The 23,954-nt window shown below is 36.2% G+C and overlaps 1 protein-coding gene across 7 annotated transcripts in view; it reads right to left on the bottom strand.

The window, feature by feature from the left end:
* The window catches only part of LOC149783441 (1-phosphatidylinositol 3-phosphate 5-kinase-like), a 166,982-nt gene that overhangs the window by 107,934 nt on the left and 35,094 nt on the right, over positions 1–23,954 (bottom strand). For all 7 annotated transcript variants that reach the window (XM_089931676.1, XM_089931681.1, XM_089931678.1 and 4 more), the window contains 5 exons: positions 20,339–20,453; positions 13,429–13,609; positions 11,928–12,107; positions 5,142–5,288; positions 331–552 (listed from right to left, as the gene is read on the bottom strand). In XM_089931676.1, the coding sequence (XP_089787802.1) occupies positions 331–552; positions 5,142–5,288; positions 11,928–12,107; positions 13,429–13,609; positions 20,339–20,453 (845 nt within the window). The remainder of the gene's footprint in view (positions 1–330; positions 553–5,141; positions 5,289–11,927; positions 12,108–13,428; positions 13,610–20,338; positions 20,454–23,954) is intronic.

The raw sequence follows: 23,954 nt of genomic DNA, 5'->3' as shown, positions 1-23,954 counted from the left end.
TAGTCAACTGCTGGGTTTGTAATCTAAATACAAATTTAAGGGAGTTTCCCAGTCATTTCTTTGTTTATACCCGAGTCTATAGTTTTCTGTAATTATGTTTCATTGACCATTTTAGCCAAATCCTATCTGGAAGACAATGGTATCATCCAAAATCTGGATGCTGCAATAATAGGCATCATCAGTAAAGTTGTCACATGACCTAACATGTAGCAATACCAGCTGCACCGGCAAAACTGGCGATAAAGGGGTATATAAACCTCTCACTGACAAGAGATAGTGATTAGCTGAACAAATGAATCCAACAGATCAAAACGCTTGGATGAATTTTACCCTTTTCAACTCGACAAAAGATCCTCCACGGAGAGTGACAGCACAACCAAGATGTGTGGCACATCCATCAAACAGCAGCATGGTTTTTGTTTCTCCAGAGAGTAGGGTGAAAGTCTTGACACAAAATGTGTGACAGAAACCAAGTGCTGGCCCACTCACAAGGCTATCTATGGATGGTACAATGTCTGCTTGTGTGAACCTGGCCAGGCGTTCCATTACACTCTGTAGATAAATAAACAAATGTTCTAAAATAAATGCACAAATTTTAACTTTATCTAGAAGAAGAGTATTTATCAATAATTTTATATCCTGAGCTCATGCAGTAGTTTATTTAAAACAAAATATATCATATTTTAATGCATAAAATTTGAAGTTCTTTAAAACCTAATTCCTTATTTTCTGGAGGAGGTGAGTATTTTAAAGAAGGATGCAAGAGCAAAAACAAAACAGATTCTTTTCCAAGACTGATCAGATGAAAGGTTCAAGGAATAAACATTTGCCTACACATTACATTCACTCCTTCTGAAATATTCAGCCTTGTCACTTTGTACCAAACTGTTTACTGGCCTTATTTAAACTTCAAATCTTGTTTTTTGATTACTGTATGTTAATAAACTCCATTTCACATCACTGTGCAGCTTTTTGTTCTGTGACTTGCCTGGAAATTCATATAACAGGTAACTTGTTTTTCTACTCTGTCACATAATGTTAAAGCCGTGCAAAGCATGGCATTGCTGCAGTGGAACAATTATGATTTCCATAACTTTACATGTTCATTAATCAATAGCTTGATTATACACATCATATATTAATTTTGTTATTCAAAGATCAATTGAAAAATAATACTTAGATTTCTAAACAGTAGCTCTGGAAAAAGAAGTCAATTAAAGGTTGTTCTATTGGTATTAACTTTAGTCATATTTGACGACTGACTGATATCATCCATGCAGACTTGGAAATGTATTCATGCCTGGATACTTTCTGCATACTCAAATTCTATTCAATGTTTTTCTAAATAGTTATTTGAAGTTTTATAATTTCTGGTAACAGTAACATGTCTATTTTTAGTAGTAGCAGTCATAAGTGAAGGCAGATCAGCATCATCTTTAAAAACTTGAAAAGTCTTCCCACCAGAATACTTTATATCAAATTTAATCAAAATTATGTTGAGAAAATATCATTGGATATGATTTTTACTATTTATAATAGGGTTGGACATAGAAGATATCATTGGATATGATTTTTACTATTTATAATAGGGTTGGACATAGAAGATATCATTGGATATGATTTTTACTATTTATAACAGGGTTGGACAATGAAGATATCATTGGATATGATTTTTACTATTTATAATAGGGTTGGACATAGAAGATATCATTGGATATTTTTTTTACTATTTATAATAGGGTTGGACATATCTTTATGGTGGATCAACATCATGTGTACAAATTTGAAAGCATTTTATGCCAGGGTCCCCCTGTGCCCAATGTGGTCAGAATTGGTCCAGTGATTTTGAAGAATAAATTAAACATAGCAATTGTTGGCAGATTAATTATGCAAGATGCATGACCCATGATAGATGCACAATCATATGATCAGCTTATGTGGGCTTACAACCAGATAATCTAAATATATGGGAGGATAGTGTAGACGCTGATCTGACTGGATTACAGGCCCACTGACTGTGTATTACATGAAAGCGAATCCAGGTCTATAAGCTGTGCATTACACGAGAGTGGATCCAGGCCTATTGACTGTGCATTACATGAGAGTGGATCTAAGCCTATTGACTGTGCATTACATGATAGTGGATCCTGACCTAATGTCTGTGCATTACATGATGTTTGGATCCAGGTCTATTGCCTGTGCATTACAAGAAAGTGGATCCACGCTTATTGACTATGTATTACATGAAAGTGGATCCAGGCCTATTAACTGTGCATTACATGAGAGTGGATCCAGGCCTATTGACTGTGCATTACATGAGAGTGGATCCAGGCCTATTGACTGTGCATTACATGAAAGTGGATCCAGGCCTATTGACTATGTATTACATGAAAGTGGATCCAGGCATATTAACTGTGCATTACATGAGAGTGGATCCATGCCTATTGACTGTGCATTACATGAAAGTGGATACAGGCCTATTGACTGTGCATTACATGAAAGTCGATCCAGGCCTACTGACTGTGCATTACGTGAGAGTGGATCCAGGCCTATTGACTGTGCATTACAAGAAAGTGAATCCAGGCATATTGACTGTGCATTACATGATATTAGATTAAGGCCAATTGACTGTGATTACACGATAGTGGATCCAGGCCTACTGACTGAATATTACATGAAAGTGGATCCAGGCCTATGAACTGTGCATTATACTAGAGTGGATCCATGCTTATTGACTGTGCATTACATGAGAGTGGATCCAGGCCTATTGACTGTGCATTACATGAAAGTGGATCCAGGCCTATTGACTGTGCATTTCATGACAGTTTGGATCCAGACCTATTGACTGTGTATTACATGAGAGTGGATCCAGGCCTATTGACTGTGCATTACATGATAGTTTGGATCCAGGCCTATTGACTGTGCATTGCATGAGAGTGAATCCAGGCCTATTGACTGTGCATTACATGAGAGTGGATCCAGGCCTATTGACTGTGCATTACATGAGAGTGGATCCAGGCTTATTGACTGTGCATTACATGAGAGTGGATCCAGGCCTATTGACTGTGCATTACATGAGAGTGAATCCAGGCCTATTGACTGTGCATTACATGATATTAGATCAAGGCCTGTTGACTGTGATTACATGATAGTAGATCCAGGCCTATTGACTGTGATTACATGAAAGTGGATCCAGGCCTATTGACTGTGCATTACATGATAGTGGATCCAGGCCTGTTGACTGTGCATTACATGATAGTGAATCCAGGCCTACTGACTGTGCAAGACATGATATTAGATCAAGGCCTATTGACTGTGATTACATGATAGTGGATCCAGGCCTACTGACTGTATATTACATGACAGTGGATACAGGCCTATTGACTGCATTACATGATAGTGGATCCAGGCCTATTGACTGTGCATTACATGATAGTGGATCCAGGCCTATTGACTGTGCATTACATGATAGTGGATCCAGGCCTATTGACTGTGCATTACATGATAGTGGATCAAGGGCTATTGACTGCATTACATGAGAGTGGATCCAGGCCTATTGACTGTGCATTACATGAGAGTGAATCCAGGCCTACAGACTGTGCATGATATGATATTAGATCAAGGCCTATTGACTGTACATTATTACATGATAGTGGATCCAGGCCTACTGACTGTGCATTACATGATAGTGGATCCAGGCCTACTGACTGTATATTACATGACAGTGGATACAGGCCTATCGACTGCATTACATGATAGTGGATCCAGGCCTATTGACTGTGCATTACATGATAGTGGATCCAGGCCTACTAACTGTGCATTACATGATAGTGGATCCAGGCCTACTGACTGTATATTACATGATAGTGGATACAGGCCTATCGATTGCATTACATGATAGTGGATCCAGGCCTACTGACTGTATATTACATGAGATTGGATACAGGCCTATGCTATTTAATATCAGGCGCATATAGTATGTGAAGCAGTGTAAGCAAGAATTGCTAATAAATTTATAAACATGAGCATCTTGCATCATTATGAGTGTTTGTACCAGCTTAAAATTTCACTGTATGGCATTTTGTTGACAAAGAACTTTGTTCAGTGTCACTTTGTTGACCAATCTTTATCAATATATTTTTCAGGGAAATATTTTTAACAAAACAGCATTTGTTTTCTACACAAAACAATTGGCAAAGTATCTGCTTAGGTATAATGTCAACAAAGTATTTATACACCACATTATTAAAGTCTATTCATTTATCTGAGTGGGTACTAATTTTAGTGGTTTGGTGAAAAATTGCATTATGGTTGGTTGTTCTTGTTGTTGTTGTTGTTGTTGTTGTTGTGGGGTCTAACGCCATTTTTCAGCACACGATAAGCTATACATGGTGGCCAGTATTAATGGTGGAGGAAGAACCCCGGAAAGAACCACCGACCCATGAGAAGCTGCTGGCAAGCTTTTTCACATACCCACGCTGGCTGAATCCGAGACTCAAACGGGTGTAGACAGAGGTGAGATGGCAGTGATCCGTAACGGTGAGCGCTTTAGACTACTCTGCCACTCGGGGCCCCCCATTATGGTTGGTACTTGTGTATGTTTGTGTGACTTAAATTTTTAATGCAGCTTTAACAATTTTTCAGTCATATCGCTACGATGTCTGCAGTGTGACAGTTTATAGTGATGTTTTGCACCCGGGCATCATACTGCGGACATGTAGCATCATGTCCCTCTGTCACATTATCCTGACACCAGGTCAACCAGTCCTAGCACTAACCTCTTACTGCTTAGCTCCTAGCAAGGCAGCTGTTAATACTATTTTTGTAAGTCTTTGGTATGACTCGGCTGGGGTTTGAACCCACGATGTCCCAGTTCCAAGGCAGATGTTCTAACCATTTAGGACACTGGAGTGGTCTGGTAGGTATTTAAACTCATGGATTGGGGACAGGGGCCCTCCTGTTTCTAAAAAAGATCATTGTTCACTTAAACCTTAAATCTGTTTTTCGCCATCACCATGATATCCATGAATAATTGGTACCCCATGAAAAGTAGTTCCTGAAGAAATATAGTGAATCCACATTATTTGAAATAAAGGTCTCAAAATATCTTATTAAACACTTGTTTTTAAAAAGCCCCTTACCATTTTGACATTGTAGACAAGTGTAATGCCATGCTGAAGCATGTAGTCCTGAGCCAGTCTGGAGACGGATTTTTCAACCACCACCACCTCAGGCTTAGTACTGAGTGAAACGATCTTGGCGATGCTCTTCATTAAAAATTCTTCCTCCTGGAAGAACAAAAAAAAGTACAATGAATGGTGCATTGTAAACCTCCTCTGAGTTTAATATAAATGCATGTATGCATTAGCAGTATCATTCTTATGGGTGTCTGTGACCATGACCTTTGACACAAGCCTTCTAAAATCTCTTTTATTACTTACAATGAATGTTCAAAGTGACCTTCATCATGATAGTAATTTTAATTCCTGAAAATGACATCTTTACAGAAAGAGTTCAAGCAGTTCAAAAACACAATAAAAGTTATCAAAAAGTCAACCAATTGCCTGTGCAGTGGTGTCCAAGCTACTTTCAAATGAGGGAGGGGTTCAAAAATGAAATTAACACCATGACTAAGGTCACGGTACATAAGTTTTATGCCTATATCAGGAAATTTGCCAGGAAGAAAAACCTTTTTTTATACTTGGTAGATATATATCTAAATAAGTCATAAGTGAAAAAAATAAATGTCACTATGCCCTACTTTCATCTGGGGAAGTTTAGTTCTAGACACAGCCTGGTGAGTTTGATTACATAGCAGGATGGTTGCGAGGAATTTTAAGTAATGTGATTGGGTAAGTATTCTTGGAGAAACATAATTTACTTACAATTTGCTTTCTCCTTCGAATACATTCCCCAATCACATTACATTAAGAGAATAAGTAATAGGAGGAGGGGATGCTGAGCATCCAACCTATTTCTCAGGTATCCTTTGAGGGAAGAATAGCTGGATGTTGTTGCTATGGCACCAGTCCTTAAAAGCATGCCACTTTCCTTCTTAAGACTTCACAGTGGAGGGCCTTCTACCCTTGAGATTCTCTCTAGAACTGAAGGATTGAATTGTTTGTTTCACAAGGCTGTCTTGATAACAGCCAAGCATGTAGAAAAAGAGGATGTAACCATGGTTGCTGGAGAAGATTCCGTGGGGCTATCAGAATCATCTTACCATTCTTATCCTGTAACTTCTGGATTATTTTCAGTATCAGCACTGTGGGAGGGGAGGGAGATGCCCACAACCCCTCTACAATGATTGACAGTGCATCCACAGCCCAAGTTATTGGGTCCAGAATAGCAGTGATGAAGGTGGGTAGCTTGTCATTCCACTTCATCACAAAGTCAGTCATCAGATGCCTCCAAAGTGTACAAATCCAGGTGAAGACTGATTGATGATGAGGCCATTCTGTGTGAAGAACTTGACCTCTGCTGGATAGTTAGTCAGCCAAGGCAATGAGTCTGCTGGAAATGTGTCTGATTTGTATATTGATACAGAGATGGTCACTCCAATGCAGAAACTGCCAATCAGAACACACAGGTCAGGTAATATGGTGCCTCCCTGTTTGAGGAGATAGGTCACCACCATAGTTGTTGGGTTTGTGAGGACCATTCTTGCCTCAGAGTCAATCTTATCAGAAGTGCGAGGCATTAATGACAGCCTTCATTTCTAGAATGTTGATGTGTAGGGGCTGTTCCCCTGGCTCCAACATATTGCTGACAGTAGTGAAGGTCGGCAACAGGAGGACACCCCCCACCTTGCACACTAGTGCCGGTACCTACTTTTATTTCTGCTTGGGCTTCTCCAGCGGAAGTCCCAGCGTCAACCAACCTGGGTTGCACCACTGATGCAGGAATCATTGAATCTTGGGCATGATCATGAATGTTTGATCAAGGTAATTTGAAAAGAGGCACCACTGTGCTTACATTGTCCACATAAAAAGACGGCCAAGTGGAATCAAGTCTGCTGTTGCACTGAATGAACCGTGGAGTTGCAAAAACTCTCTCGCTGAAATCCAGGACTTATTGGAAATGACTCAACCAGCTTGGCAATTCTGATCATACAAACATGAGGAAAGTGCATTAGATTCTGGTTGGTTAAAATTCCATGTCCAATGTTATGTATATATGATTGAATTTATATTTGTTTCAATTTAACTGTTTGTTTGTTAGTTTTACATTTTTTTAAAAATTTCATTACATGCTTATGTAATGTAACTTTATTTACTGGATTTGACATTTTCCAGAAATTAGTTTGACCTGACTGTTTTTTCCATAAACACCTAATAATAGAAGCTTTGTATCTAATTGCTGACCTAGTTCCTGACCCTTATTCAGAAATCAGTGAGCTGAAGTAAACAACTCTTTTTAATTATTTTATTATTCTTTCATGGTGTAAGATTCATAGAATGAAATCGAGGCCATACTCATATGTTATGTTAGGCATGTAAAGCTTCTATGTGGTTACTCTTTTCTATAGAGAATTCAGTCAGTTGGGCTATAAACCATTAACACTTAAAGATATTTTGTTGTGACCAGTTTGAGTTGAAATTCAATTGTATGGAATTATTATTTCTTTTTCCTGGAAATATATAACTGCTTATACAGAATTCTTGGACAAAGACATTTATTGAAATTTTATTTGGAATTCAAAAGTGGAATATTATATTCTGTGGTTGAACAAGGAACTGTTGACACATCAGGACAACACTGACCACAGCATACATTATCGTCCTCCATCTTGGATTTTTTTATCAGGACTCCAACTCAGATTGATTTAGGACTTTTTATTTCTAGGACTTATATTTTTTAATTATTGGATATTTTTGGATTTGATTCGTAAAATCATAAGTTCCTTTTCTTATTTTTACCTGTTTTTCTAGGGAAATAAATTATTTTACAAACTTTGTTGTCTTAACCCTTTCATCACTATGGACCAGTTTTCCGGTCCAGGGGAAGTAAGTCTGTAAACACAACAGACCGCTTTACTGGTCTGGTTACTTTTGGGATACCTCTAATAACTTCCTACTTGTAATGTAGATATTATATTTGGATTATCTTGTGAGTTTAGCTTGTATACAACTAGAAATATCGAACAAAGTAGGCACTTGTAACGAGTTTTCCGAATGGTGAAATTTGTATACAAAATGGTGGAGTTCGAAGAAAGTGAGTGAAGTGTTAGATTTTGAATTATCAGAGGATTTTATTGACCTAGTAAAGTTGGATGAAAATGAGAGAAGGCATCTGGAGAGGCAATGAATACACTTGTGGGTGACAGTGATGACGATGAAGAGGACTTTGAAGGTTTTGAACTGGAGGAAGTGTAAGCTCCACGTAATTTTGTTTGGATGAAGTTGGAAAACAAAGAGATTTGTTTCAGTTTACTGAGAGAGTTGGACCCTCCCATTTGTGTGATGGCTCCAGGAGAGCTTTGGAATATTTTCTAATATTCTATTCAGATGAAGTTTTTGTAAACATTGTCCGTCTAACGAATTTGAATGCGACGATCAAACGTGCCAGAGGCGATACAAGTGTGTGGACCGATCTCACCTTGGATGAAATCAAGGCATTTTATGGAATTTTAATTTCTACCTGTCATATACCTGAAAGAAAGACTTGTGTTGCTACTGTAATTATTCATGAGTACATCTAGGGTCAATTGAACAAGTTTTGGAAACTTTCTAAGTTTTTCAAGAAGTAAATAGATGTGTGTGTGTGTGTGATTTTGATTTTTAACGTAGCTTTAACAATTTTTCAGTCATGTCGCTACGATGTCTGCAATGTGGCAGTTTATAGTGTTATCTAGCACTGGGGCATCATGCTGCAGACATGTAGCATGATGTCCCACCCAGTCACATTATCCTGACACCAGGCCGACCAGTCCTAACACTAACCTCTTAATGCTGAACGCCAAGCTAGGCAGCTGTTAGTACCATTTTTGTAAGTCTCGAAATAAATAGATACTTACTTGTATTTTACCTGTTGTGTTACCTGTTTGAACCTGTATTTTAACAGTTGTAATAGATATGCACATTTTAGTCAATTACTCGTAAAGTTTTTGATTTTTAACCTTGATTTTGACACCTAGTCCAGCCAGATATCTTTAAAATTGGCAAAGTTATGCTATTTCAAAATCCACAAGTCATTTTGCTTAACAACTCCAAAGTTACTTAGTGTTAAGGACTCTATGCCCCCAAAGTTACTTAGTGATGAAAGGGTTAACTCTTTTCCTGTTACTGTTTTAAAGAGGCTAAAACATAACACCAGATAGACAAAATTTTGGGATGGATGGAGGTCCAACTTTTCCCAGTTCACTAGAAAGTCTGAATGATCTAAAAGTGCCTTGGAAAAATAAAACTTTGCATATATTTCTGGAGGAAGTCATCCAGGCACGCTGTCATCATCATAGATGACATTGATCTGAACAGGGTGATGACATAATTCACAATCCTGGTAAAAGCCCAAGGGCTGATGTTGAGGCAGAAGGGAGAACTTTGAACTGATAAACTGTGTCACAGAAAGCAAAATGGAAAAAATGTTCATGACATGGGTGTTTAGGGATGTGAAAATATGCATTGGTCAGATCAACATTGATAGCATATTCATCCCATTGAAAAGAGAGGCAGATTGAACAGAGATGATGGGTCTCAACTTGCTATTTGCTTTCTGAACAAGAAAAGAAACAGCCTTGAATAAAACCCTAAGGACTGTGGTCATTGCACAAGCTCCACTGCTTGTTTTTATTTTATTTTATGAGCAACCATATCTCCTGTTGTTGAAAGTCATCAATCTCCCCCTCTGACATTGCTTCTTTAAAGAAGGGAGAGCAGGAAATGGTTGGATGAATGAAACCCAAAGTGGAAAAATGCAGGAGTCAGCTGCCCACAGGTAGGCTGCCTGCAAGCAGTGGGGAGGGTATGTCAATGCTTACAGTTTGGAGGCTTGATGGAAAAAATCTTTCTTCCCATCTCTATATGATCACCTCCTATGCTGAATTAGGCTGTGGTCTCCTGCCAAATGGTTGGGATTAATATCGGTATATATCTGACTCAGGAATAAATCTGTCTTGGGCCGTTGAGCATCCCTTTGCACAGGCAAGGGGCTGAAGGGGTTCAAACACTTGTGCTGGGGGAGCAGTGAGTTGGAGGGGCAGCTCGTGGGCTGCCTGTCTCTTAACTTCCTGGTTAAATGGACAGATTTCTCATTGAAATATCTGCTATAGTAGTGATAAAATGCTGACAGCACAGCTAGATGATGGATCTATTACTAAGATCCCCATATGAACTATTTGGCTGGACCATTTCAACAAAAAAATCCCCATGTAGGGAAAGCTGGACTGCCAGTGTCGGCTGGACGGCTGGTGATGTTGGTATGGCCAGTGATGGCTGGACAGCCAGTAACAGTATGTCAGTATTAAGAGTCAGACATGAACCCCATGTGCCCTGACTTATAGGCCTGAAGGCTATGCTCCGACATGTGGATGTCTAATGCCCACAAGGTTGCTATTGGAGAATACTCCCCAATGAGTCAGGATCACCATCCACAACCCACAGGTTGTCCTCCTTGATTTATTCCATCTTTCCTTCCCTTCAAAGCCAAAGGGACTATTGCTCTGAACGTGCATTTCATGCATTCAATAAACATTTCTCCTGAAAAGGCGCAAGAACAAATCATAGATTAGCAAATTAGCATGTGACTAACTAGCTAAAATGGTAGTCCAGACTTCCTGTAACTACGTATTACAGACACTGCATATCACAGATGGTGTATACTTTGTATAAACAAAACAAGAGTCACGGTAGACTTCCATGCTCTTAAGTGGCATTTATAGCATTTAAATGACATTCTGCTGAAATGACACAATTTTTAAAAATAAATTAAGCAGAAATTAGTAATGAACTAAAATCATTAAGTCGCTAAAACATTGTCATAACTATCAGAGAAGTGAAAGTGTTGTACCAGAAACCTGTCTCTCTGTTAAGAATTTATACACAATGCTTAGTTAATACCACAGTTCTATCAAAACAGTATGAAATGAATAAACTGAGCATAAATATCAAACAGCACTTTAGAATTTCGCAAATAAGAGTTCAGTAACTGACAGAGTAAGCAAACAAGGTCAAAGGCACGCTAACTCATTATGACCTTGCATAAGGTCAATGATAGTGTAGTGGGATGGGGGACTTAAAAAGAAACATTAGATGGACCTATAGTAACATAATAATTGCTGGATAGTCCTAAGATGAACTGTACAATGTATGCTTTGTGCAGCAGCAGCGAAGCTTAAAACTAGCAACACTTGGCAGTGCCGAAGAGAGGTAATGGGCAAGAGTTATTGACCTTTGTCTATTGAAATAGACAGAAAAAGATGATTTTTATCTTTTAGTAGCGCTAGATTCACAAGGTAGCAGGTAACGTAACATGATTCAGGAATGTATTCGAATATCCAAAGCTGCATGAGCATTAACCAGACATTTGATATACTGTAGTATAATTAGCTATCAATATGCCTTTTAAAATATCAATTAATTTAGGAAAATTTATATTGCTAATTGTTCCATGGGTAAAATTTACTTTAATAGTTTATTTATTTATTCCATTATTTCAAAGTTTATTTATTTCAAGTCAAACAAACAGTAAGTTTATACAAGTCCCATGACAGTTCAGGTGTTGCTAATGTGTATTTTTTGAACTGAAAAAAACTGCTATAGCAGTATTGCCACAGAATGTTTAACTATACATGTTTTGTGCAATGCTGGAACCTGGGATCAAACCCTGGGTAATGAGGTATAAAGACAATGCATTAACACATAACTTTTTAAAAAACTCCAATTGAAGCAAATATATATTACAATTAGTCATTCACATCAGCATTTTACCTGTAGTATTTGAGGTTGCAATGATGACATTTTATTTTCAACCCTCTGGTACTCAATGGAACCTTTCAGCAAGAGGATTTTGGGGTTACTGACAACCTGTGCCATCTTCTTGTGAGCAATGTTCTTGGTAAACATGACACCATGTAACAGGGCTGTCTGCTCCTTCTTGCCACCAGGGATCTGAAGATCATGATATAAAACGCATATAAGAACATGTATCCATAATGCAAGTTCATACATTTGCTAGTTGTATAATGTCACTCAAATGGTTCAGATCTCATAACCACAAAGTACCAAAAAAAATATACATCAAGGCTACAACTTTGTTGCATGTTACCTAACTTGTAATCAGTACCATATAACCAGACCTGTACTGTTGTGTAATTAAACATACATACATACATACATACATACATACATACAAGCATACATACATACATACATACACACACACATACTTTCAAGATGTGTAGCAATGTGCACTCCAGAAACAATCAAATTAAGTCAACAAGCAATTTTTCTTCATAGTAATTCTAAAAAATATGACCATCTGATTGGAAAAGTTCATTACAGTGAAAGGTACCTATAAACTGCTATACCTTGTATATGTATCAAGTTTCATAATGACCTGTAGAATTCTGAGTTATGCTCTGGAACAATACAATTTAACACAGCAGAGCAGCACTAAAACTGTTTACACTAGAAATTTTCTTCCTTGTAAAATACATATTTAGGCAACAAGATTGACATGCATACCATTTTCTTAAATTTACATGGATTTATACCTGAAGCCATCCATACTCCATAACAAAGGATTTTTACAAATCTGCAACTTATGTCCAGTGTAAATGCAAAAAAAAAAACCCCATTTTTTTCTAAATTCTTTACAGAAAAGGCATCTCTATAAACTAATTTGAAACATGTATCAAATTTTAAAATTATAGGTCCAGTGGGTTTTTAACTCACTCTTCAAAAAGAACACAGTCTGACCAATATGCAACTTATTTCCATGGCTGCATAATACAAATTATTAATATTGTTAGAACAACAGGGCAAAAGTGACATCTAGGTCACTAATTGCTATAAGCATTAAGTTTTAAAGATGTATTTCAAACAGTGTTTTGGTTATATTTCAAAATTATGTATGATGAAAGGAAAGAATATTATAGGTGCATGGATAGATGGACACCTTTTCTACATAAGCTGCCAACTTTGGTCAGAAATAAAAATGCATATGAAATGATCTCTGTGTTTCACTTGATGTAACAGTGTTTTTCCACATAAAACATCTAAAATTACTTACAGACCCTTTACAAAAACATCATTTAAAAAAGCAATATACATTAGACATATTCTGACAAATTTGGACACTGAGAATTAATTAAAATTTTTTAAAGTTGTCAAAATACTTAACATTTTCATTTTTGTGTGACTTGTGTTTGCAAGCTGCACATTAAAAAGGAAGAGACAGGACACATCAACATACTTAATGTATATCTACCTTTTTAATATGTACATACTGTCGTATGTCCATGTCATCTCCTGAATTTCTGATATCTGGCTTTACAAAGAGACTAATTCTGTCAACTGTAGAGATAATGATGTCCTCCCAGTTTGGTGTAAGCCCTTCCTCACTCAAAAGTTGTTTTGTCAGCAAAGTTAGGTGCTCATGGTGTGCTCTCCTGCTCAGAAATACACAGATGTATTTATGTAAATACCAATTTGTGACTTCAAGCATTGTCATATCACTTAAAATGGAAAGTATTAAGTACACAGATAGCTCAAGTGACTGAAATGATACAAATTTATGTATTAAATGGAAGAACATGACTCCAGAGATAGCAAATTTTAAAGTAAATTACGTTTCTCTGTAAAAACTTACCCAATCACATTATGTTAGGAATATCAGCCTGCTAAATCGCTGGTCCCTCCTACTAAAATACAAATATTGTCTAATCCCATCTATTTTAAATAGACAAAGGGTTGTAACTCTTGTCAATTACCTCCCCTTGATACCACCAGGTTACCAGTTTTTAGCTGAGTGATATACTAATGAGGATGTTCACATGGAGGGCTAGTTGGGAGGGCTTTTAAGTAATGAGATTAGGTAAGTGTCTGTGGAGAAATATAATTTACTTAAAAATTTGCTTTCTCCTTCGAATATATTCCTCAATCACACCAGAGATACTGCTATTCGTGGGCCTTTTTAAAAACTACCATAAAAACAGAAATCTAAATAACCTGTTAAATATTTTTCTAAACAGTCTTTTTCTTATATTTCACTAGATAATTTAAACAATTTAAAAAGTTTAAAAACTTTATTCTTTTCTGTTACTGTTGTCTTAAGCATTACCATTAGTGGAACAATATCCAATGGAAATAACTATTATAAGATCTAAACATTTACCTAAATATGATTTCCCTCTCTTGAAATAAAACTGACTTGAAGATTTGGTTTGGTGCTTTATGCAAGGCAGTTATTTAGTGCCAAGGAGTAAAGTGCCTTGCTGATCCAGGCTAGTCCTATGGTAGAACTTGAACCTGCACCCAGCACACTAACTCCTGAGTCAATGCAGCTCCTAATGACTTGAAAGGTCAGTGAAGCTATAATCTGCTGATAATTTTAGTGATATCCTAAAGCAGTGCTGTACAACCCATGGCCCACGGGCTGATTTTAAATGGCCCGCCAGAGCTAAAGCAGCTATATAGTCGTTGCTTTTCAGTTTTCTACTGCGGCCCTCGACTTTAAGAAAAACATTTTTCAGTGGCCCATGACGTCAAAAAGGTTGGACAGCACTGCCCTAAAGTTTGATTGTGTTATTAGCAACACAAACTTTATTTGGTAAAAAAAAGGAGTAGGCACTAAGTCATAGTCACTGAGTCATTTACTTTCTCCATGCTCCAAAATATATATCTATAAAACCATATGTTTAATCTAATTTTCATGGATTCTGCAGCTATCAAAAACAAAAAAATGTAAATATCAAATGAACAAGGATTTCACTCAGAAAAAACTTTTCCAATCAGTAAAGTAGAAAATGTTTTTGAAAGAAACAAAACTGATACCCACAAAAATTAATGAATTCCCAGCATATCTATACTCTACTTGATCAAAGCCCCATAAATGATTCTGTTTCAACACACCTCCTCTAGCTTCATTCCAAATACATGCATCACATTCAAGGAAGTCTGCACTTACATTCATAAGTTGTTTTTTTCTTAATTCCACTCAGAAAGTAAACCTATGCACATCTCTAAACCAATAATTCAATTGCTTTTCCTTTATTACCAGGCTAGTTCCATCTACATAAACAAGTGTAAATTTGTGACATCAGCTGTGACTGAACATTAAAAACACATCATATAATTACATTTGCCACTCAGGTCTGCATAAAATCCACCGAAGTACACCCCACTGTACAAAACTGAATCATACTGAACATGTCAATTTTCCACTCAGGTCTGTGCTGTTATTCACTACACAAAACTTCACCCTACTGTAAACCACCGTTTTAGTCAGCATATCTTGTAGCATGCAAAAAGTTTCCTAAAATTCTAAGCTCATTAATATTATGTGATGTAAATATATGCATTAAAAAGCAAAGATATCTACCATATATACTCATGTATAAGCCGAATAATTTAGGAAAAAATAAAGGCCTGGAAGAAGGGGGGGTTGGCTTATCTGTGGGCCAATGTCTAAACTTGACTGTTTTTAGGTCTTTTTGTTGACTACTGTAATGACTGTAAATCTTGGGACATAAAACAACATTTTGTTCCATGTCCTAAGACATAGGCATGTAAAAAAAGAGTAACTTTCGGTTGACCTGACAATTATTAAACTGTTATACAGTACTATGATTGATTTTATTACCATTTGGTATGTGCAGATTTTCTGATTTCTTCAACACGAAGTTAAATAAAGGTAAATCCAGACTTCATAATTCAGCTGAGTTTACCTGGAAGACCATGCTGAACTATAATGTACAGTACTTACACAATGCAAAGTGTGCATAGCGTCACTTAAATCCTTACTTATTCCCAAACATATTAGATACAGATTTTGCTTTATTTATTGATTCAACCAAATTGCATTCTTCCAGAGAACATTTCAGCCAGTCCTAAACAGCTGTTTCATTTACGCTGAATCACATGCTCATGAGATACTCATTATCAATTATATAAGTGATCCTACAAAATGAGGTAATATTTTTAAAAAGTTTAATTGTACAAGGCAGATAACCATCATAATTTACATGCTCATGAAGAGTGGTAATAATAAAGGCTAAAATTCTCATATAGTTCAACTAAGATCAAGATCAATCACTTTTAGTTTTGTGTTTTAGCGGAACAAACATCATAACTTTCCAGACAATGGAAAGCTTGATGTTTCGGCATCTCTTTTGTTGATAGTCAGCAAATTTCTTTTGTTTTGATACAGAAGTACAGGCCAATTAAAGATTAAAACCCTGAAACTGGCTTGAGATAAGAGGGAGTTTTGACTGGTAACTATTTAAGTACATTGATGTGTAACTGCCTTTCATTCCTTAATATTAACACGTTTACCGTAGTTTTGTAAAACGGGGTCAAAGGCATACCTATGAACTTTTCAAAAGCCAAGTAGGGAGACTGAATAAAAAAAAATAGAGATTGGGACCTAGTAGTGTTTATGTGTGTGTGATTTAGATTTTTAATGTAGCTTTAACAATTTTTCAGTCCTATTGCAGTGTGACAGTTTATACTGATGTCTAGCACTGGGGTATCATGCCACAGACATGTAGCATGATGTCCCACCCAGTCACATTATCCTGACACCAGGCCGAACACTCCTAACACTAACCTTTTAATGCTGAGGGCCAAGTGAGGCAGCTGTTAGTACCATTTTTTTAAGTCTTTGGTATGACGGACAGGGTTCAAACCTGCGACCTCCCGCATCCGAGGCAGATGCTCTAACCACTAGGCCACAGGAGCAGACAGTATTGTTTATTATAAAACATGTATTCTGAGTTAGTTTTTGGAGGACACATTTGCTGCATCGTATGTATTTTCATTCCTTCTTTTAATTTAATGATGGTAATTACCACTGGTACATACAATATAAAAATGCCAGGTGTTCACTCGTGTAAGTTTCTTTCATGGGAATGGCGCTATAGCAGATGGAGTAACAGCATTCGTAGTGATCATTCTTGGGACTGAAATTAATTGTGGGCAATTTTATTGTTGTGGTTTACTTTTTGGTTCTGATTATTTTATTATTTTAGTTATTATTGTAGAGGTAACAAAAATCATTAATTTACATGAATAATGTTTAAACTTAACATTCTATTTAGTGAAGAAGCGAATTCTTTATAGTAAAGTAATTATTTTGTCACAACAATAATTCATAGGTTATACAACAGAATATGTACGACTTTTCTTGTCAACAAGAAATGAAAATCAAATAACATAATGTAATAATCAGGAGTTCTCTGCAAAAATTGGAAGATATCATGAAATTGGGAGGTAGGCGTGAAGTGACCTAAAAACTTGGGAGTTTTTTTTCCTCTCGGTGTGAAAGGTGACAGGTGTGGTGTAAGGTCACTTACATCAAAGCAAACTACAACTCAAGTTTTACGGTATTAGCATCAAACTGTATTGTTTGTTCATTGTGTTGTCATACTGGGATTACATTTTAATGAGTTAGGTATTTACAATTTCAAAGCAATGTAAAATGTAATTACTGGTGCACTCCAGCAATAATGCATAAACAAACAATAATTGAGTCAAAAGGAAGAGGTAGTGTTACAGCAAATCATGAATACTAAATTCTTGTCATCATTTGATCAAATTATACACAAATCTAAATTAGGCAGAAACAATAAGAAAACAGAAAATTATATAAATTACTTTTCAAACAAGTATATACCATTTCTTTTTAATAATCACTGCATGCCAACCTCAAGATAAGTATAAAAGTAATTTTTTTTAAATATAATTTTAAATCTGAAACTTATCTTATGCATCTTGAGATGTCTCGGAGTTGTAGGTCAGATCATAGCGGGTCATGCACTTTTTACTGCTTATTTGGGGGTCGGCTAATGCATGAACGGGCTTATACGCAAGTATTTATTAGCCATTATTACATAAATGCCATGTTATGCTAAGGTAATACGAACGAGTAAACAGGCAGATATGTGGATATATTATGATCCATATACATATAAGTGTAAAATGTAATTTGGTGAAAAAAAGTGTCATGATGGTTGGCACATATGGATACATAAATGACAACAGAAGAAGTATTCCAAGATACCTTTCAGTGAAGTCTGAACCCTTATGAGTTATGTGGCAGAGGTAACATGCTTTACCAGCAAAAATGGTTTCCAATTGGCAACCAAGTGGATAGGCCAATAAACGTTCTTTTCACATGTGCAATCAATAGCAAAAGCAAAAATGTTGTCAGACAGAAAGTGCAGAATATAGTAGTGTGAGCTTTTGATACTCACTTTTCTGAGCCTAATACATGCCTTTCATTACTCATTATTCACTTGATACTCATTTTACTTTGCAATTCTCTTTATTCTGACCTCAATACTCACTTTTCTCAACTTGATAATTGCTACTTGAATGAAAGTAAACCGCATGTATGTGTCTTCTCTCTTCAAAATTATGGGCTTGTTAAGAAATTTTAACATTGACTTAATGCTGATGCTGTTACTGCCACTAAGTTTTTCATTTTCTCAACAATAAAAAACCCCAACTTCTTTCTCTGAAAAGGCACATATGAAGTGAGTGTTGCACCTCTGTGGTCCTCAGTACCATCACAAACTCTGGCTTGGAACCAGACCAGTTTACCTTGACAGATGTCTGATCTGCAGTTTCACAAAGATGAAGCAGTAACTTTAGCTAGCTATCCATACTCTATAGCAAAAATTAGATATGGTCTAACATCAAGAGTGCCATTTGATCCTCCAGTTAGCTAAGGCACTATTTCTCTACCAACTCTATAGCAAAAATTAGGTATGGTCTAACATCAAGAGTGCCATTTGATCCTCCAATTAGCTAAGGCACTATTTCTCTACCAACTCTATAGCAAAAATTAGGTATGGTCTAACATCAAGAGTGCCATTTGATCCTCCAATTAGCTAAGGCACTATTTCTCTACCAACTCTATAGCAAAAATTAGGTATGGTCTAACATCAAGAGTGCCATTTGATCCTCCAATTAGCTAAGGCACTATTTCTCTACCAACTCTATAGCAAAAATTAGGGATGGTCTAACATCAAGAGTGCCATTTGATCCTCCAATTAGCTAAGGCACTATTTCTCTACCAACTCTATAGCAAAAATTAGGGATGGTCTAACATCAAGAGTGCCATTTGATCCTCCAATTAGCTAAGGCACTATTTCTCTACCAACTCTATAGCAAAAATTAGGGATGGTCTAACATCAAGAGTGCCATTTGATCCTCCAATTAGCTAAGGCACTATTTCTCTACCAACTCTATAGCAAAAATTAGGGATGGTCTAACATCAAGAGTGCCATTTGATCCTCCAAGTAGCTAAGGCACTATTTTTCTTAAATCCCACTGCTTTATTTTATTTGCCATTACAAGAACATCAGACTCACAAGATTCATGTTATATGGTCAATTGGAGCATCCTATTTATTTTATCTGTCTATGTGAAAAAGGCATAACCTCAGATGTTTCACAGAGTAAGCCATTTTGAATTTGATTGATGAAAACAAAAGTATTCAATGAGAACACAGGACAAAATAAAATGTCACTCCGTACATTAGTGATTCATTTGAAAGAAGAAAAAAAAAGATTCAAAAGCTTTTTTCCTTTACCATTATATTTCATAGCCTGAATATATTTAATTGACTTGTTATTTAATCTGTATCTGTTTAAGAATTGGATCAAAAACTGTGTACAGTACAATAATTTAGTGCCATTTTCCCATAACATGAGAAAACCAATCTGCTCTACACGTTTTATTTGTCTCAATAGAAAAGGACGAGGTTATACCATATGATGAAATGGCCTTATTAATCATCATACAGATGCTTGAACTGAGTGCAGTATGGCAGTTTCAAGTGCTTCAGTGACAGAGCTAATGAACCTAATAAAACAATAGGTCTGTCATGAAGCATTTTTACAGAAAAAAGATAATACTCTAAATTTGATGTGTTGAACATTGCCCATATATTTGTGAAATATTCTGTCGAAACTACAATTAAACTATCAACATCTCTAGCTAAGACTACATGGTCACCAATCCAAGGCTGAAGATTTTCTTCAAGTCCTCAAGTTTTCAATGCCGTAAAGAATAAATTATGCAAACATGCAATACTTTGTGCTGACAGAACCTGTCATGCAATCAATGTTTAATTTGTTTAAATAAAAGAATGTTGCAGTGTAAAATAAACATACTGTAGTCTTGAATATGCTAATTTCTCTCCATTATCTTCGCTTAGTCTGTCCAAGGTGCGCCATCTGTTGGAAGTCATTTCTTCTATACTGGGAACAGTACTAGGAAAAAGTGGTCCTGAATGGAGAAAACATGGAGTGATCAAAATTAACACTATATGTAATACAACATTCACACTTATCTGCAATACAGCATTCACAATTATCTCTAATACAGCATTCACAATTATCTCTAATACAGCATTCACAATTATCTCTAATACAGCATTCACACTAATCTGTAATATTGCATTCACACTAATCTGTTGTTGTTGTTGTTGTTGTGGGGTTTAATGCCATTTTTCAGCACATGATAGGCTATGCATGGTAGCCAGTATTAATGGTGGAGGAAGAACCCGGGAAACCCCCGTGAAGAACCACTGACCCACGAGAAGCTACTGGCAAGCTTTCTCACATACCCACATTGGCCGAATCCTAGACTCGAACCAATGCAGACAGAGGTGAGATGGCAGTGATCCATAACGGAGAATGCTTTAGACCACTCGTCCTCTCGGGGCCCCCACTAATCTGTAATACAACATTCACACTAATCTGTAATACAGCATTCACACTAATCTGTAATACAGCATTCACACTAATCTGTAATACAGCATTCACACTAATCTGTAAAACAGCATTCACACTAATCTGTAATACAGCATTCACACTAATCTGTAATACAGCATTCACACTAATCTGTAAAACAGCATTCACACTAATCTGTAATACAACATTCACACTAATCTGTAATACAGCATTCACACTAATCTATAATACTGTAATGTAGAAAATCTGGCATCCATTTCATAAAACTGCTTAAGTTCACACACAAAATTGTTTCATCAGTCATATCGATAAGAAAAGCAATAAAGTAAATTCTTATATGAAATCAAATACAAATTAAACTAGTTGTTTGGCAGAAAAAAGAGGTTATTTTGTCTGAACATTACAGTTCAGCATAAAGGCAGAAATTTTAGCAAATTTAGATAGGGAACTCGCCTTTGTCCAAATTTTGTATTCTTGTTACCAATTTATAAATGCCAATTGTTTGGTAGACTGAACAGATGTTGCTTTTTTTTTAAAAAAATGATATGCTGAGATTTATGTTTTGTCTATAATTCTATTTGAAAATCCCTTATGGACAACAGCAATTTATGTTATTTTCATTGTGAAAATCTCTCACATTGGAATAAATACACACTGAATTTTTGTGTGTTTACATAGTGCAGCATATAACCACATATTGTATTTGTTCTGACACCAATAAAAGCCATTACCACTAAAATTCAACATCACTCCAAATCAATAACATGGTAAATTTCATGTCTGCTAAAATTAAAGAGTCACAAAACTTAATGATACTAAAATGCTTTGATTATTAGTACCTACTGCATGTATTAACTTACATATTGGGTCCAATTGCAAACAACACAGATCCTGATATGCCATCATGTAATACACTGTAAGATCAAGGTCTATGTTTATTGTACTACAGATCAAGATCTTCTGGCACACTGCGCAATGGCAGATCTGGGTCTATGTTTATTGTACTACAGATCAAGATCTTCTGGCACACAGCGCAATGGCAGATCTGGGTCTATGTTTATTGTACTACAGATCAAGATCTTCTGGCACACAGCACAATGGCAGATCTGGGTCTCTGTTTACTGTACTATAGATCAAGATCTTCTGGCACACAGTGCAATGGCAGATCTGGGTCTATGTTTATTGTACTACAGATCAAGATCTTCTGGCACACAGCGCAATGGCAGATCTGGGTCTCTGTTTATTGTACTACAGATCAAGATCTTCTGGCACACTGCGCAATGGCAGATCTGGGTCTCTGTTTACTGTACTATAGATCAAGATCTTCTGGCACACAGTGCAATGGCAGATCTGGGTCTATGCAGCATACAGTTGGCTTTGACTTGTGAGCGAGTACACATGGTAGCATAGGGATTTCAAGAAAGTTGTAAAGTCTGTGAATGGCATTAAGCATATTTAAAAAAATCATAACATACAGTACACAAAGAGTATTGATCAATTTCCATTCTTAACTGTGTAGCATCCACTGAATTACATCGATAACATATTGAAATCCCCAGAATTTACATATGTAGTCAGGCCTGCACTATACTGTAACGTTTGGCAACATATAGAATAGATTTACAAAGCGTTGCTAAGTCCTTAGGAACATAAAAGTAATCCAAAAGCTGATTGGGGGTAATCAGGAGAGATGAGTGAATGTTACACTTTGTTATATACAACCAGAGATTCCACTGGCAAAGTTCACTCACCAGTACATCCACCAGAAACAGTGAAAATGCACTTTTTATGCAGACTATATGAGCTACAAACTTTAGACGTTTAGTTAAAATTGCATCAGTATTGTGTTAGAAAAATGCAGCCACTCAGTTAGAAGTTGTGTGACTTTCTAAAAACATTAACACGACATTTTTGACAACTATATGATGTCGGTACCATTCATGCACTCTACAAAAGTGTGGTATCTGGTATGAAAATACGGCTTAGTGTAGTACCTGACCAATTAAGAAATAATTCTTCATGACATGTATACACCTGTTACAACTGAAGAATACTTGAATAATAAAACAAAGGCAAACCTAAAAGTCCAACAAGGGCTATAACTCACTCAAATTTCGACCAGAAAAGGTGAAAATCTGACTTTACTCGAGTCTGTTTGCGGTACATTTACAAATATATTTTCACACATATAATCTACAGCTGACTTATCAGATTTGGCAAGATTTTACAAAGCTGAAAAATATGTCTCAAGAATGGCATATATAAAAAGACAAACTCAAAAGAAGATAGAACTTGGGTATGTCAGTATTAAAGAAGAATATAAATAGTCAGAACAAAACACGCAAGCTACCTATAACAAAATTCAGTGACTAAATACTACATAATATTTGCATAAATCTTGCAAAAGTAATTGGAAATTTCAAGTTTTTTCCAGATACACATTATAAAAACTATTTGTTAGAGTATAAGAATGTGAAAAGTGTCATAATTAAGATCACTAAAATACTAATTTGAATAAGAAATGTGTCATGGAAAAACAAACACCTTGCCATAGATACCAGAATGCAAAACTTGAAGGATGAATTGGATGCAATGACAAGGGTAACATTATGTATATGATAGCTTAAAAAGAAATCTAATTAATGGCTTTGTGGAAATTAAATTGGAGTTACTATTGCTGTAGCTGACCAAATTAAATAGTAATGCTCTCAAATTATTAAGAACAGCCTAATAATGTTAAATTATGGAAAAATATTTTGAAGTTCACATTCCTTGTTCTCAATTTAAGTTCCAATTAAGTAATGCGAAACGAAGAATGACTTCTGAAACAATACCTATACTGAATAGCCACTTGAAATATCCAGCCAGTGTTTCAGTGACCTATTTTATGTGAATCATACAACTATATGTCATCATCATTAAAATTAAATAATTGTCCTGTCCCAGAGTTAAATATAGCACAAAAGTTAAGTGACTTGTACATAACTTTTAAAACTTAAAGCATTCATATATGCACACAAAAAACAAGTTTGAT

The sequence above is a fragment of the Sinohyriopsis cumingii genome, chromosome 14 (assembly GCF_028554795.1).
Source record: "Sinohyriopsis cumingii isolate HCF-2022 chromosome 14, ASM2855479v2, whole genome shotgun sequence".
NCBI lineage: Eukaryota > Metazoa > Mollusca > Bivalvia > Unionida > Unionidae > Sinohyriopsis > Sinohyriopsis cumingii.
Note: the sequence above shows the minus strand (reverse complement) of the source record. Positions and strands in the feature narration are given on the sequence as shown.